This window comes from Symphodus melops (assembly GCF_947650265.1).
Source record: "Symphodus melops genome assembly, chromosome: 2".
NCBI lineage: Eukaryota > Metazoa > Chordata > Actinopteri > Labriformes > Labridae > Symphodus > Symphodus melops.
This window is the reverse complement of record NC_136692.1, coordinates 13,887,400-13,902,322: the sequence shown is the minus strand read 5'-3', so window position 1 is coordinate 13,902,322 and position 14,923 is coordinate 13,887,400. Positions and strand designations below refer to the sequence as shown.

General features: G+C 39.8%; 1 protein-coding gene across 1 annotated transcript; it reads left to right on the top strand.

Moving 5' to 3' along the window:
* The first annotated feature begins 3,836 nt into the window (after nucleotides 1-3,836).
* On the top strand, nucleotides 3,837-10,013 carry LOC306820175 (fascin-like). The gene is made up of 5 exons (XM_079337937.1): nucleotides 3,837-4,959; nucleotides 6,652-6,808; nucleotides 6,919-7,040; nucleotides 7,556-7,726; nucleotides 8,637-10,013. Exons 1-5 carry the CDS (start codon nucleotides 4,134-4,136, stop codon nucleotides 8,840-8,842), a joined length of 1,482 nt encoding a protein of 493 aa, XP_079194063.1. The 5' UTR covers nucleotides 3,837-4,133; the 3' UTR covers nucleotides 8,843-10,013.
* The last annotated feature ends 4,910 nt before the right edge of the window (nucleotides 10,014-14,923 follow it).

The window sequence follows — 14,923 nt, the reverse complement described above, 5'->3', positions numbered from 1 at the left end:
AGCAGTAATATAATTTACCATAATTTAACTTCACATGAAAAATAGTTGACATTATACCTTAATATATTCAAGTATTAGTATGGGCTACGTTACATTAAATGTTCATACAACAGGTTTGAATTTTTTATTTTATTTTGAAACACAAAGCCGGATGTAGATTTTTCTTAGCACAGTTTAGCTCGTCAAAGCTAATATCCAAGCCGAAGGTTGAGTGTCAATAGTTATCTATCGATTGGTTTAGAGCAGCTTTAAGGAGGGGTTTGAAATATTTTCCTCCAGTAGCATTAGAGTAGGAGACTAGTCTGTTCTGTTCAGCTCGAATCTGGGAGCATACTACACTTAACATATAAAGAATATAGCTGTAATTTTACACGTACATGTACTTTTTCACCTCTGTCTAACACATGACTTCCCTTGTTTGCCATCTGATATGATATGAAAGGGAAAAAAACAATGGTTAAGAAAGCCAACGTGAAGTAGAAGAAACATGGTTATGAAATGTTTTAGAAAACATAAATTAAAAAATAAACATGTAATGTGAACTTTCTCCTTTATAATGGCAAGTGGTCTTGTCTCCTTTGGCTTTTTTCGTCACTCTCCTTTTCTTCCAGTCTCTGTAGGAAACACAAAGACCTTGTGTTTTTGTATCATATTCTCCTCCACACTGACACTATTTTATTTATACAGGTGCTGGACCCTCAGAGCTGCACAGCCAGAAACAACAGCATACTTTTCTTCAGGGTACACAAACCCAATGCAGGGTACACAAACCTCATCAGAAACTTACAGTTGTCCATTTTCTAATAAGTCAACACTACTTTCTTAGTAGGTACTTAAAAGTAACACAATCATCACATATTTTTCATGAAAAAGTACATGTATGTGAGTTTATAAATCCGCCTTTTAGAGCTGAGTTGTGTTGTATGTGTGATAATAACATCATCTTAGAGAACAGCAGTTTTTCTACAGTTGCCAAATATGTTTTGGACAATGTTCTTTTGTAAGAAAGTAATTGATTGCAATCAGAGGAAGTGAAGCTATATCTCTGGGTCATCTTGAAACATTCATGGCAGCACACTGACCATCTTCAGTCAGGGACAGTGCCTTTCTGTTTTAGGCTGCACACACAATAAAACACACATTTCAGTTTACATTCAAGGTTGATAATAATAAAAATGTGTGGTCATATAAAATGTAGATCCGTGTCCTTGCTGTTGTAATCCGAATGCCCAGAAGGGGGCAATGTGAGCTGAGTGATATCAATCATCAGGCCGTCAAGGCTCAGGTCATACATTCTTGAAACTCCCCACCTTCTCTTTTCCTTCAGGCTATCTATCTATCTATCTATCTATCTATCTATCTATCTATCTATCTCGACCCTCCATGTCTCTGTAATTTCTCTGGCAATTTATCGGTTACAAAATGTTTTGTATGAGTTCATGTCTCTTCTTTGGACATGTCTACTGACTGATACACAGAACAGAACAATACACAGAACTTTTTTGTTCATGCTTTTTAATTAACATATAATATCAGCAAAACCAATCCTTCAGAAATTGAAAAAAAATCAAACAAGACAACTTTTTATTCTAATAGAGTAAACTAAACTGACATAATTCAACTATATAATTTGATGGAAACCAAAAGAGAAGAAATAGGATGCTAACAGCTCTTCAACAGTGTCTGCACTGAAATGAACATATACATACTTTTTCCCTCCTACTTGATGAGGCGTTAACATTGCAGGGGAAGGACTGCAGATGACGTAGCTGTCAAAAACTGGCAAAGAATTCCATTTACACTGATTTGAAAGAAAAGCAAACATTATTAAACTTTTAAAGAGAATATATATATATATATATATATATATATATATATATATATATATATATATATATATATATATTCTCTTGTGTATATATTTACACACACACACACACACACATATATATATATATATATACATATATATTTACATAATTTTGGCTTCGAATTTTTATTTTCACTCTGCACTCCACACATAGCCCAGCAGCATTGTTTGCAAAAACGAGAGTGCGAGAAAAACGTACACATGCAAATCGAAGCAAATTAGCTGTTGACCTCATGAACTTAGACTCTCACCCCGTGGTGTAAAAGTGCACATGCTTCTCAGATTACATTTAACTTGAAAGTGCAGTGTTCATTTTCCAAATGATTTCCAAGCAAACCCAGTTTCTTCTTTGGAGGTGGACATGCTGGTCATTATTGGAAACAACAATGTGACTGTTAGCAGCACTGCAGTGACGAAGATAACCTTTAATAGAGGCTGCCGTATAAATAACTCTTATCATATTAACATAATCAGATTCTTATTAAAGGCCGCTGCAGGGGGAGAAACAAACTACAGGTTAAAATGCTTAATTGGATAAACTTTGGGGTTTATCATAATACCTTGATTTTATTACTACATTAGTGTTGACGGAATTATCAGTGCCTGTATTTCAGTGCCTCTTTCCCCTGTATAAATAAAGGTGAATATGCAGGAAGGAGTCATAATAGAACTTAGGGGAGGTGGAGGAGGAAGAAAGAGACTGACCAGACAAGTGGGAGGAAGCAGGTGAAATCACAAGGAAGCCAACAAGGTCAGGAAACAAGAATTACAGAAGCCCACATTTTTGATTCTGCTGTTGATGATTCAGAAACAGTTTTGAATTACTGTTACAGATCGATCGATGTGAGATCATTTTGGGCCTTGTTTAAGTGGAATATTTAATAGGGAGTTTAATGCAGTATATAGTTTGGTGATGCGTTTCCATAGTTATCATACACTGGAGAGTAAAGCTGAAGAGAGGAGGGAGGGGGTGGGGAAGAGAACGTTATAACAGACATACCCTTTCACCCTACAGCATAAATATGTTACCATGACAAGACTTAACCTGGGGGGATTAAATGCACTGAGAGAGGAGAGAGAGAAAGAACAACGAGGTCTATTTCCTGCATCAGGCAGACTTTCAGGACTCAAACTTAGATCCTTGTGGACTTTACTTTTTTGAATAGCCTATAATGTACACAGATATATTCAGATGTCAGCTTTTCTTGTCCAATACTAATTCCAATACCTTAACATAGTTTTAGGAGATACCGGTAATCTCTCCAATATACCGGTGAGTTAATTTTGGCAGTAAACCACTGATGCCTGCATTTCATAAACAGTAGCTCTCCCTTAGCAAAACTGTTGTTTTGTAATTTTCTTTAATATATTAGCTTTAGGAGGCTTAAGGGTTCTGGTGTGGTATTAATGCATTGACAGTGATGCCCAATACTGCATTTTAGGAAGTGCCAGAGGCTGATACAGGTATACTTGTATCATTATTGAGACAACAAGTAAAGGAAAGAAAACAATCTTTCTTAATCTCTTGGGAGACAAAAAGACGTGATGCATCAATTTGTCCAGATCAGGAAGAACATAACAAATAGCAGCAAAGCGACATCTTTTGGCCATGTAAAGATTGTTGCCCTCTGATGAACTGAAGCTCAATTTCATCATAACCAGCCCATCGAGTGCTTACACACACAGTCCTGCAAACAAACAGTGTTCTGTCACTTGATGAATGGCTCTAGCCATGTGGAATTGTGGATGAACAGATCTCAATTAGAGGGAAAGTAGGACAAAATTGCATGAGAGGGGTATGAGTTATTAAGAACATTGGGATTACACTATTCTGGTATTATATGACAATGTAAATCTGTGTGTGTGAGTGTGTGTGTGTGTGTGTGTGTGTGCGTGTGTGTGTGTGTGTGTGTGTGTGTGTGTGTGTGTGTGTGCATACAAGGGTGAGGTGCTTTGCCAAATTGAAGCCTTCTCCCTGCAGCTCTTCTGCATGTATGAGGGGCGTGTTCTGCTGTTATAAAACCAAACTCACAGTCCTGCAACTCCAAAGAGAGGCGGCCTGGATATACAGTGGGGGCATTCACCATCATCATTATCATCAGTCAGAGCATCTCTCTCTCTCTCTCTCTCTCTCTCCTTCTGTCTCAATACTTCCCTCAGACACCCCCACACTCCGTCAATTCATCTCTCTGTCAGTCTGTCCTTCTCTGTGAACACCTTCATCGTCTCTTTTTCTTTCCTCTTCTTGACGCCCAGCAGAATTATGTCCGCAAACGGCGCAGACGGGGACTTGCTGCGGATCCCTCTGGGGCTCATCAACAGCGCAGGCAAGTATCTCACTGCGGAGACGTTCGGCTTCAAAATCAACGCCTCTGCCAGCAGCCTGAAGAAGAAGCAGACATGGACTCTGGAGCAGACCGGGGAGGACGGCAGCGCGGTTTTCCTACTGTCCCACCTGGGCCGCTATTTAGCCACAGACAAAGACGGAAACGTTACCGCAGAGAGCGAGACGCGCGGTAAGGACTGCCGCTTCGTAATAACCGCGCACGAGGACGGGCGGTGGTCCCTGCAGTCCGAACCTTACGGCCGATTCCTCGGCGGCAGTGAGGACCGAATCACGTGCTTTGCGCAAACCGCCTCACCTGCAGAAAAGTGGAGCGTGCACCTAGCTGTGCACCCCCAGGTTAATCTGTACAGCTTCGCGCGAAAACGCTTCGCCCACCTGAGCGCACAAGGGCATGAGGTGTCAATAAACCGGGATGTGCCATGGGGGGTCGACTCGCTCGTCACTCTGGTCTACAGAGACGAGCGCTATCACCTCGAGACCTGTGATAACCGCTTTCTCCGCAATGATGGCAGTCTGGCCACTAAAACAGACAAGGATACTGGCTACATGCTGGAGTTCCGCTCTGGAAAAGTGGCATTCCACGACTGCAACGGCCGCTACCTGGCGCCTGCGGGTCCCACCGGTACTATGAAATCTGGGAAAAGCACACGAGTGGGGAAGGATGAACTGTTTGGCCTGGAGCGCAGCCACGCGCAGGTCGTGCTGACTGCAGGCAATGAGAGAAACGTGTCCACGCGTCAAGGTGAGGATTTGCAGACACTCAAAGCCAAAAAGAGTGAGAGGGGGGAAGAAAAAAGAAATCACATTTTATCTTTATGTCACTGCAAAACTGGGCTCACACAGCATGCATCTGTTGCATGATTTTCTTGTTTCAGAACAGAGTTGGAGATTCTAGTTGCTTCATTTCAAACACCATGTGTTTTTCATTACCACGCTCTTACTTTCTCCTCCTCCCACATCCCTTACTCTCCCTCCCCTCCCGTTGGCCACACTCTGCCTTGCTCAACATTTTTCTGCAGTAATTCTACCCCTGCATTGTGGCTGCTTGCTCAGGGTCAGCTCCAGCCTACAGTCAGCTGTCATTCTCGGTCTCAGAATAGACAGAAAACGAAGGAGAGGAGAGTAAAGGAGACAAAAGAAGCAGAGGAAAACGGTGTACAAAGAGGGAGGTGTGCCTCAAGAAAGTCCTGCTGAATGTAGATCTTTATTCCACATGGCATGCAACCTCTTTGTCTAGATGCCACTCAGTCTGACTCTGTGCTGCCATGCACTTGGGACCGATCATTTAACCATGCAGTCGATATGCTTTAATGCTGGAGGAAATGGCTGTGTTTCTGTGGTGATGGATTGTGAGAGGATAATATGTAGGTATGAGGTCAGTGTAGGTCAGTGACACGTGACCTGGTCGTTCACTGAAGTTATTGCCAGTGAAGGATGGAGAGGCATTGCTGGACATTCATTCAATACATTGCTATCGAAGGCCCAGCCTTTCTTTTCTGCTTCATCTGTAGCCATTTACACATTGCTGTTGCAGCAGGATCAGTGTGGGTGTGCAGCATGGTGGTAAAAAAAAATAGATTTTTGTGTCAGCCTCCAAATGAAGAGAGACAGGGTTTTTTCGCAGAACTGCTATTTGGTGGAACAATTACACTACAATTTAGGTCAAGATGGTATAAGTGTCACCATTTTTTATTGGAACTGAAGCATAAAACCATTTTTTGTGTCACAGTGGGTCAGATGCTAACTGGTAATGAAAAAGGTGTGGCATCAATAACTTCAGGCTCTGCAGTTCCCTTGTTTCAAAGTGCGTAAGCATAATGTAGCTTCTTGTTTTGGTTTTAAGACCTGCAACTTTTAATTATTTGATTCAGTTGCACTATATTCATCAGTGGGTTCATTGGCAACATTTTTTTAATTAAAGGTTGGTTTTTGGTCTCTGGATAGGAAATAAGAAATGTGGGGAGGAGAAAGTAGGATGGCAGTCATCTAATGGTTGCAAGTTGGGAGTTGAACCAATCAGGACTTTACCTCTGAATGGTGTCTGCTCTACCAATTGAAACTTTTGTAAAGGAGCAATACGTAACTCTAAGAAATAGAGATTTTAAAACATTGGAAAGAGCTGTCTTCCCTTTGTCTAGCACTTAATGGCACTGTAACTTAGCGACTATCAGCAAGAATCAGATAGCAAGAAGAGCAAGGAGAAAAAGATCTACGAGCAGAGTATTTTGACTGATAACTGCAAATTACTTGATATTTTTTTGCCATTTTAGCAATCAAACAACTCCTTTTACTCTATGTAGTTCTTTTCTGGACTTGGATCACCCTGCAAATTGGTGTTGCAACACTGAGCGTCCTGCCTCTTTAAGTGTCTATTTGGGAAACTTGTTGAATTATGACAAATGAAAACTGACGGCTGACTGCCCCACTTTTCCAGGCATGGACCTGTCAGCCAATCAAGACGAGGAAGGGGACCAGGAAGTTTTCCAGTTGGAAATGAGCCGTGAGGACAGGAAGTGTGCCTTCAGGACAGCGGCTGGAAAATACTGGACTCTGACAGCAGGCGGTGGACTGCAGTGCACAGCCTCCACCAAGTAACCACACACTCACACAAATATTGCATCCCATTGAATATAACATACCTAAGTTTAAACGGATCCATCCTTAACGGCCTGCTCATTGAGCTTCTTAATGTGTGTCACAGGTCTGGCAATAGTTTCTTTGAGCTGGAATGGCGTGATGGTCGTGTGTGTGTACGTGCAGCTAATGGCAAATATGTGGTTGCAAAGAAGAACGGGCAGCTAGCTGCTACTGTTGACAACACAGGTCAGTGACGTTTCAGATTATTCTGAACAGGACTGAACTCATGAATAAGGAGCAGGAGTGAAAAGATCTGCTCTGTGATGACAATTTAAATGCATGTTCACATGTTTTTTTTTTTAATTAAGCGTCTGTATTCCTGCAATTTATGTAAAAAAAGTCAAATGAGCTGGCCAGAGTTTGGTATATCTCAGATTAAACACTGAAGTCTGCCATGTAAATGGCAGTGACGAGGCACCTCGCCCTTAATGGGGATGAGTGCAAACACTACGATTGGTTTGATAATGTGACATGCACAACACATCTATTTATATTCAATTGACTGAAACCAACCTTTTTTTGCCCTCCACCTCACTTCGCGCCCTGAGTGTGCACCTTTGCAACAAGCAAAATGTAGTCCGACATGTCCAAATCACTTTGCACCACAAACTTTTTAGAAGCTCGCCTCAAAGTAGGGCCCTAAGTGTGCCTGGTGACAAGGTTTAAAAATTGAGAGTAAACATCGAACGTTTTCTCTGCAGGGGAGGCTGAACAGTTCCTGATGAAGCTGATCAACCGTCCCCTCATCGTCCTTCGTGGAGAGCATGGTTTCATCGGGACTCGTAAGGCCGGAATTGCAACCCTGGACTCCAACCGTGCATCTTATGATGTATTCCAGCTGGAGTTCCACAATGGAGCTTATTCCCTGAAAGGTGGGTGATAATGTGTAAAAAAAAATACAACACTGTTCTGTGTGGGTGTTCAGGCATGTTTAAGGTACTTAATACAAGTCACAGAGTTTACATGACAGCAGGCCAATCTAGCTAGTTAAGTTTGATGCATTATTCTGTAGAGAACAAGGCAGTATGTCAGATCGGCAGTTCAAAGCCCACACAGTGTTACTACATAATGCATATTTTCCACTTTGGGGCAGCAGAAACAATACAAAAAAAATCTGAAGAACATGAAGTAGGTGTCGCTTTTATTTATAATTAGGTTTCTGGCCATGTGTCAAACACTCTTTTTTTGGTCTTCACCAAGTCCAGTATGAAATATTATTTTCAGAAGATCCTTAGCAGAAGGCTACTTGGTTTAGACTATTGCTGAAGTCGAGGTATTGGAAAACAAATGGGTACCCAATCATATTTAAATGAATTCAGGTTTACATTGCCCTCTTCAAATAGGGCGAGTTTTCTCTTGTCTTTAAGTACGATGCTTAACCTTAGCCTGTTAAACTCTACATTGCAGTAGAAAAAATTCAAATTAAACCGAAATATGTGTAATAAATATCACTAATATATTATCACTACATGTATAAACACGTCTCCAACTTTTATCATTTCAACCAGCACAGCTGCCTCGCCCTGAACAATGCCCCAGTATGGCCTCTTATCTTTATATGTCTGTAATATTTACAGAAAAGTTATATATATAAAGTATTTTGCTTTTTAATAACCTTTTTAATACCTTGTCAACAGTGACATAACAGTATCAACATGCTAATATACCCATCACTTTGTATATATAAACATACCACCTTGAGGTGTTTGTGTGTGTGTGTGTGTGTGTGTGAGAGAGAGAGAGAGAGAGAGATGCCTCATTAAGTGTGTGCTGTATGTCCAGACTCCCTGGGGAAGTACTGGTGTGTTGGAGACGACACAGCAGTGGTGTGCAGCAGCTCCACACCTGTCCAGTTCCTGTTTGAGTTCTGTGACCTCAACAAGATGGCCATACGTGCTCTGGGGGGGAAATACCTTAAAGGAGACCACGCTGGAGGGCTAAAGGCGAGCGTCGACTCTCTGGACAACGCCACCCTCTGGGAATATTAAAAAAAAAGCACAGTCCGACTTCTCTGCTGTCCAACACAATACTTCAAACTATTCATAGATGCTTTAGGTTGCTGTTTTTTATTTGCATATGTGTGTGCGTGCGTGTGTAATTGTGAACGTGTCTGGATGGATGTGTGGTGGATATTGATGCTAATTAACTGGAAGTCATGGCACCAAAGCACTACAGGTGTTTCTTATGTTCTCAATGATCTCTTCTTACTGGAAATGTGTATGTATGTTGTTGCTTGATGAACGAATCAAAGTGTGACTCAATTAAAAGGTTCACTTCTAGTCGCATTTACACAAACTGTACCTGATATCTATCAGGATGATTATTGTTATTGGTTGTGCCTATCTCTATTTAGAAAGATATATATCTCACAACGTACAATATCTAACTTTCTCCTGCTAATTGCTGACTTCATTGTGCTGCATTCATATTTTGCTTTCAGACTATAACACATACGATACATCAGATAGTGTTGTTTCTGCTGTAAATAAAGCTTTTCTGTAACAAAATGCTTCAAAAACACACAAGACAAAGTAAATAATTGTGCGAGACTTCAAGGGATGGGGATGTGATTGGCAGATGTAATGTGCTTTGCCTGTATAACTCGAATTGCACCTTTCCTGTTTCCTTTCCCTCTCTGAGATGTGCAGGCAGACACGTCTGTATTTATACAAAGGCATCTACACACAATAGTTAGCATTGAAAGGTTTCCATTGAAATGTATAATTCACTCAATAATAATAATAATAACGTTTTTAAATAATACTTTAAGAGGATATAAATGAAAGGAGATGTCAAGTGAAAGGAACTGTCTTTGTAAAAATGATCCTTTTTGATCAAAGGAGGGAAATGGGCAGGGCTGCTTGTATGTACTACATACTCAAATGCATGTAAAAATACAAATACGCAGGCGTATACAAAATTCGCACTGTGACTTAGAATCTGCACAAAAAGGTAATGTTGAACTGCTAGCGATGAAAAGCACATTTTTGTAGTGTAAAAGTCTGCCTTAGTTTGGGTGCTGCTATGTGTAAACATTTGGAGAGAGTCAGTCATTTCTCCGGCTGTTACTTTGTCTGTGCCTTCCTTGAAATGTTCAGTCTTTTTTTTTTCCAAGGTCCTACCATTGATGACAAACCGCAATAAAGTGTGAAAATTTGACAGATCTCGAGTTTGATCAATTTATCGGTAACAGATTTTTTTCTCTCCCTAATATGACTATTATTATTGGCTCCAAAAATCCCACATCGGTAAGGCCCTACATTAGAAGAGGGCAAGGTTAGTTGCAAAAGTTTACTGTGGGATAAGAAAATAAGTTGAATACAGAGGGATAATGTAAAGAAAGTTACTGCAATGAAAAGAAGTTGTAACACATGTTAGGAAGTGAAACTTAATGCAGTAGTTTAATACATTAAGGGGGAAACACATATTGGAGCATTTTGTGTTGTTCAGTTGATTCTCTTTTTGTTTGTAATGGCCCAGAAAAAGATGACTTGATGGATAAAATGAAGGCAAAAGAGCTTTAATATGGTATTGGGTTACATTTTTCTGGTCTTTGGTGGTTTCATCTTAGCTTTTCTGGGCTTATCAAACACAGACACCATCTTGTTCTGATAAGAAAATCATTGTCATGATTGCAAACACTGGTGTGTGTGTGTGTGGGAGAAGGAACAGAAGTACTGCATCATGTTCCCTTGGGATTTCTCTGGGCCAAAATTGTACAAAAGGAAGGAAGACGAGGGTGGAGATAGTAACCTGCTCCACTTTCTCTGTCCCTCCGCAGAGAAAACTCAGCTCTCCTTCTTTTTATAACCCCCCCCCCCCCCCCCCCCCCCCCCCCCCACACACACACACACACACACACACACACACACACACAATCACCATTCTTATCTGTGCTAAACTTAAAAAGACAGAGACAGGAACAAGCCAATACACCTTCATCATTCTGCACAACAGGATTTCAGCTTGTTGCCATGGTAACGGGCAATGGCAGCGACGGCTGGAGAAGCATGAATGTTCAAAGATGTAACAGACACACGGATTAATTGTTTTATTAAACCTTAACTGTAAAATTCAATATCTACAGATGCAGTTTCACAGGCATTCAGACACTCGGTGACAGGAAAAGGACTCTCAAGTAAAAGCTCAAGATCAGACATGACAATTGTACAGCTTCTTCTGCACTTAAGTAGTGTGCAAAACTTGTCATCGACATGAAATGTGGAGCTTTGATGCCAAAACTTAAACTTCTCATACTATACTATTTTTCAACAAATTTATATATATATATAAAAAAGTCTCAGAGCTCCCACTGAACATGTTTGAGGACTCTTAAAAATCCACCCTGATCCTTATATTAGCCTTTTTTGAGAACAGGCTGTTTATTTGTCTGATGCTTTAACTGCAAGTGAGCTGTTTTCAGCCCTGCCTTTAAGGAAGGGGATGTACCTCAGGCTTTCTGACACTATGCCAAATTTTCTACAGTGAAAAACTGGATTGAGAGGGCAGAACAAACATCTAACTGTGTTTGTGTGCAAAATGTCACAAAGGGAAAATCTACTATAGCCCATTTGAGCACAGATTAACTGAAAAATGAAAATGAAAAGAAATCAGTCAAGTCTACAAGTCTCTGACCTACAACAGATACAGAGGGATTATCCTTTTCAAACTTGTCTCTGTGATGCACAGTCTGTCACAGAAATGCCTGAAGACTATTGTGACTCCACCACAGACAAAAATCGGACTGGTCTAACGTATCATTCTACTCAGCATTTGCATACTCATCCGATCTCTTTATTTGAAGCCTCTTGTCCATAAATCGTGACTTCTAGTACCAAGAAAATGAAACAAACGTAAGATTATGTCAAAATGTGAGCTATATTATTGAAATGCTAACACTAACATGCTTGGGATCATAACAGAGTGACATTAAGAATAAAAAGGCCTTATTTGTTGTACTTATTACCTTAGTTTGGAACTATAGCATAATAACATTTGCTGATGAACACTAAACTTCAAAGACAAATGAGACTAATGGGAAGCTATTTCCTAATCATAAACCAAAGACTTTGAACTGCCAGTTGGGCAACTACCAACATTGCCAAACCCCATTCCCACTCCATTGCGACATTTAATCAGTCATGATGACGATTCAGTGATCATCATTAGGCCATTTCTCCCATCATTCTTGGTGATGGAATTTTCTCAGAATAAAAGTGGCTTCAGCTCCTGCGTGTTTTGTTTGTTTGTTCCTAAGGTTAAGTAAAACTTTTCAATAAAGAATCTGTGTGATCACTTTTCTCAATAAGTTAGGCTTGATAATTTTCTAAAATTGTAGGTTCACTGGTTATTTGGGCTTTTTCCCTCTTCATGCATTACATATTTCAACAGTTAAAACATGCAATTTTATACTTAACTAATTACAGCAATAGTTTTAAACATATTGCCAAATATCATAGTCCTAAAGAGTCCACTTAGACTTAGACTTAGACTTAGACTGAACTTTATTGATCCTTTTGGGATGACTCCCTCAAGGAAATTTAGGTTCCAGCAGCATATACAATAAAAATAAAAATAAAAATGTAGCAGGTAACAAAAAGTAACAATATAAAGAATAATATAGCATAAATAATAGAACACTCTTCCGTTGGAAAAAATATACAAAAAATATGCATGGAAGAAGCAGAAAAAAAAAACATACAAAAAATATGCATGGAAGAAGCAAAATATACAACAAAAAAAAGGCTGATTATTATTGCAATTATTGCACTTGGTTGAGATTATTATTGCACATACAAGTGAAAGTGTCCATGTGTTATTGCACAGTGAGGGTAGAAGGAAAGACGCTCCAACTCCTACCCCTCTGTCCCGTGTGCTCTAGTCCTCCTCCCCCCAAGTGAAGAGTTGTAGAGCGTGATGGCATGATGGACAAAGGAGTTCTTGAGTCTGTTGGTTCTGCACTTGGGCCACTGCTGCCATCTAGTGTTGTTTCACAGCACTTTGTTCACTATATGCTATAAAGGGGACAGACACCATTGTTTTGATTAATAGCAATCTTGACCTTAAAAAGCAATCTTTTTTTCCAGCTCAACAAATCCAGCTACATAGATTACATATTTCTTCTGTTGGTTTGAAAGACAGCCTTTATCTCAACCTTCATCCGAACATTTACGATGAACTTGAATGCTGACAGTGAACCAAACTTCATCATCAGAAATCTTTGGCCAAACTCAGTTTGCCTTAAAGGCACGTTTGGTAATTTGTCCATAAACTTTTAAGATGTTGGTTGAAATTGAGCCAGAAATCAACAAGACAACAACAGTGCCACCGAACAAGTACCCATAGTTTAAAAACACAGCATTTACTAATCCTCAATTGAGAAAGATTCCTGCAAATTCAAAAAGCAAATTCCCCCCAAATAATCTACATCCAAAAATTATACAGCAAAAAAATGTAATATCAAAGGTTTACCGACAGTAAGCTATACAATAAATGTGCAGTTGAAATCATTTGCTATGATTAGCTTTTAGGTAGTTTTCCAGTTCACTTTCAAACTGGAACAGTTGATGTTCTTCAAGGGTAGAGATAAGAAGTAGAACTAATTCCACAGACACAGACACAGACACACACACAGACACACACACACACACACACACACACACACACACACACACAGACAGGTATATTACCACAGTGTCTGTTTGCATACTGATAGCCGCACATCCAGCCAAACAGTGTGACACAAAGACATTCTGTATCATGGGACAATTGATTGACCATGACAACATAACGACAGATCACAACATGACCGACTGGAGAAACAAACTTGGAAGTTCTGTTTTCATGTTATTAAACATTTCCACCTTGTTTCTCACAACCGTTCTTTTTCTACCAATCTGTTTGACTTTACACCACCAAGGAGTACTTCCCAAGAATTTTTTGTGGCTGTTGTGTCAATCAGGCTTTAGAAATAATCAATGACGAACAATACTTTAATGTGTTTCCAGTGCTTTCAATAAGAGGAAGTGTGCAGATGTGCATACAGTGTTCAATGTGTTCATGTTTGTATTAAAGTATTTGTGGAAGATCAGTGAAGATAAACCTTCCATGACTCACAGCCGGGGTAAACATGACTGCACGTGTCTGTATCTTGTTGTGTGTGCATGAATGACCGGATCCTTACGGCTACAAGACCTGAGCCAACAAGTTCACATCAATACAATAAAAAGCACATGGAGATAATGGACCAAGAGCTAAACCAATCAGGGAAATGAGCCAAAATTAAAAGTATGGTCACGAGACATCATGTATGGCATATCAGGTCATCTTTAAGGTAGGGTTGAACTATGACACACAGTAATGCAACTTTGCCACATCGTGAATTGTATCCAGAAGGTCACTAATGATTACATGGGGTAGGACTGCAAAATCACAGTTTTGATTTTATCACAAACTAATCATTCACAATAAACACATTGCAAAGGTTTACATAGTTTGAAAGAAATCTAAATTATTTCATGTCAACAAGAAGTTCTCTCTCACTCCCCATCCATGCATTTAATTGGATGGAGACCGAGGTGTTTTGAAAATTCTCACAAACCATTTGGTTGCAGTCAGATGACATACACGCTATACCTGCAACCCTCAGATCAAGTGGTGAAAAAAATAGCCTTTTAATGTCAAGAGAGATCTGTTTAAGGTATTGTCTTGACTTGAACAAGAAGCCATTGACTTTAAAGACTGCAGCCTTTTTACGTGTGTTCATGCAACCTAACTACTTATCAGTTGCCATGTATTCATTAAAAATGACCCAAAGATGTATTTAAAATAAGTGTTTTTACAAACACTTTTGATACTCTGTGTCAACACTCTGTTGATACTTATTTCATAATTCTGAATTACTTGTACTTATAGCCTAAATAATCTTTCATCATTCACACTAGCAGGCTGTAGTATTGTGGTTAGTGTGAATGACCTCACGAAATTATGCCCTATCTAATTTCAGTGCATTGATAAATTGATAGGTGGAGAAATGGAGCCATGTTTACTTGTGATACTAATGATGCTTT

What these genes read in the sequence shown, in the direction of transcription:
- LOC306820175 (XM_079337937.1), top strand. Translation starts at nt 4,134, where the DNA reads ATGTCCGCAAACGGCGCAGACGGGGACTTGCTGCGGATCCCTCTGGGG. An exon ending in CAGTGCACAGCCTCCACCAA is followed by an intron (nt 6,809 to 6,918) that starts GTAACCACACAC and finishes TGTGTGTCACAG; the next exon opens with GTCTGGCAATAGTTTCTTTG. An exon ending in TGCTACTGTTGACAACACAG is followed by an intron (nt 7,041 to 7,555) that starts GTCAGTGACGTT and finishes TTTTCTCTGCAG; the next exon opens with GGGAGGCTGAACAGTTCCTG.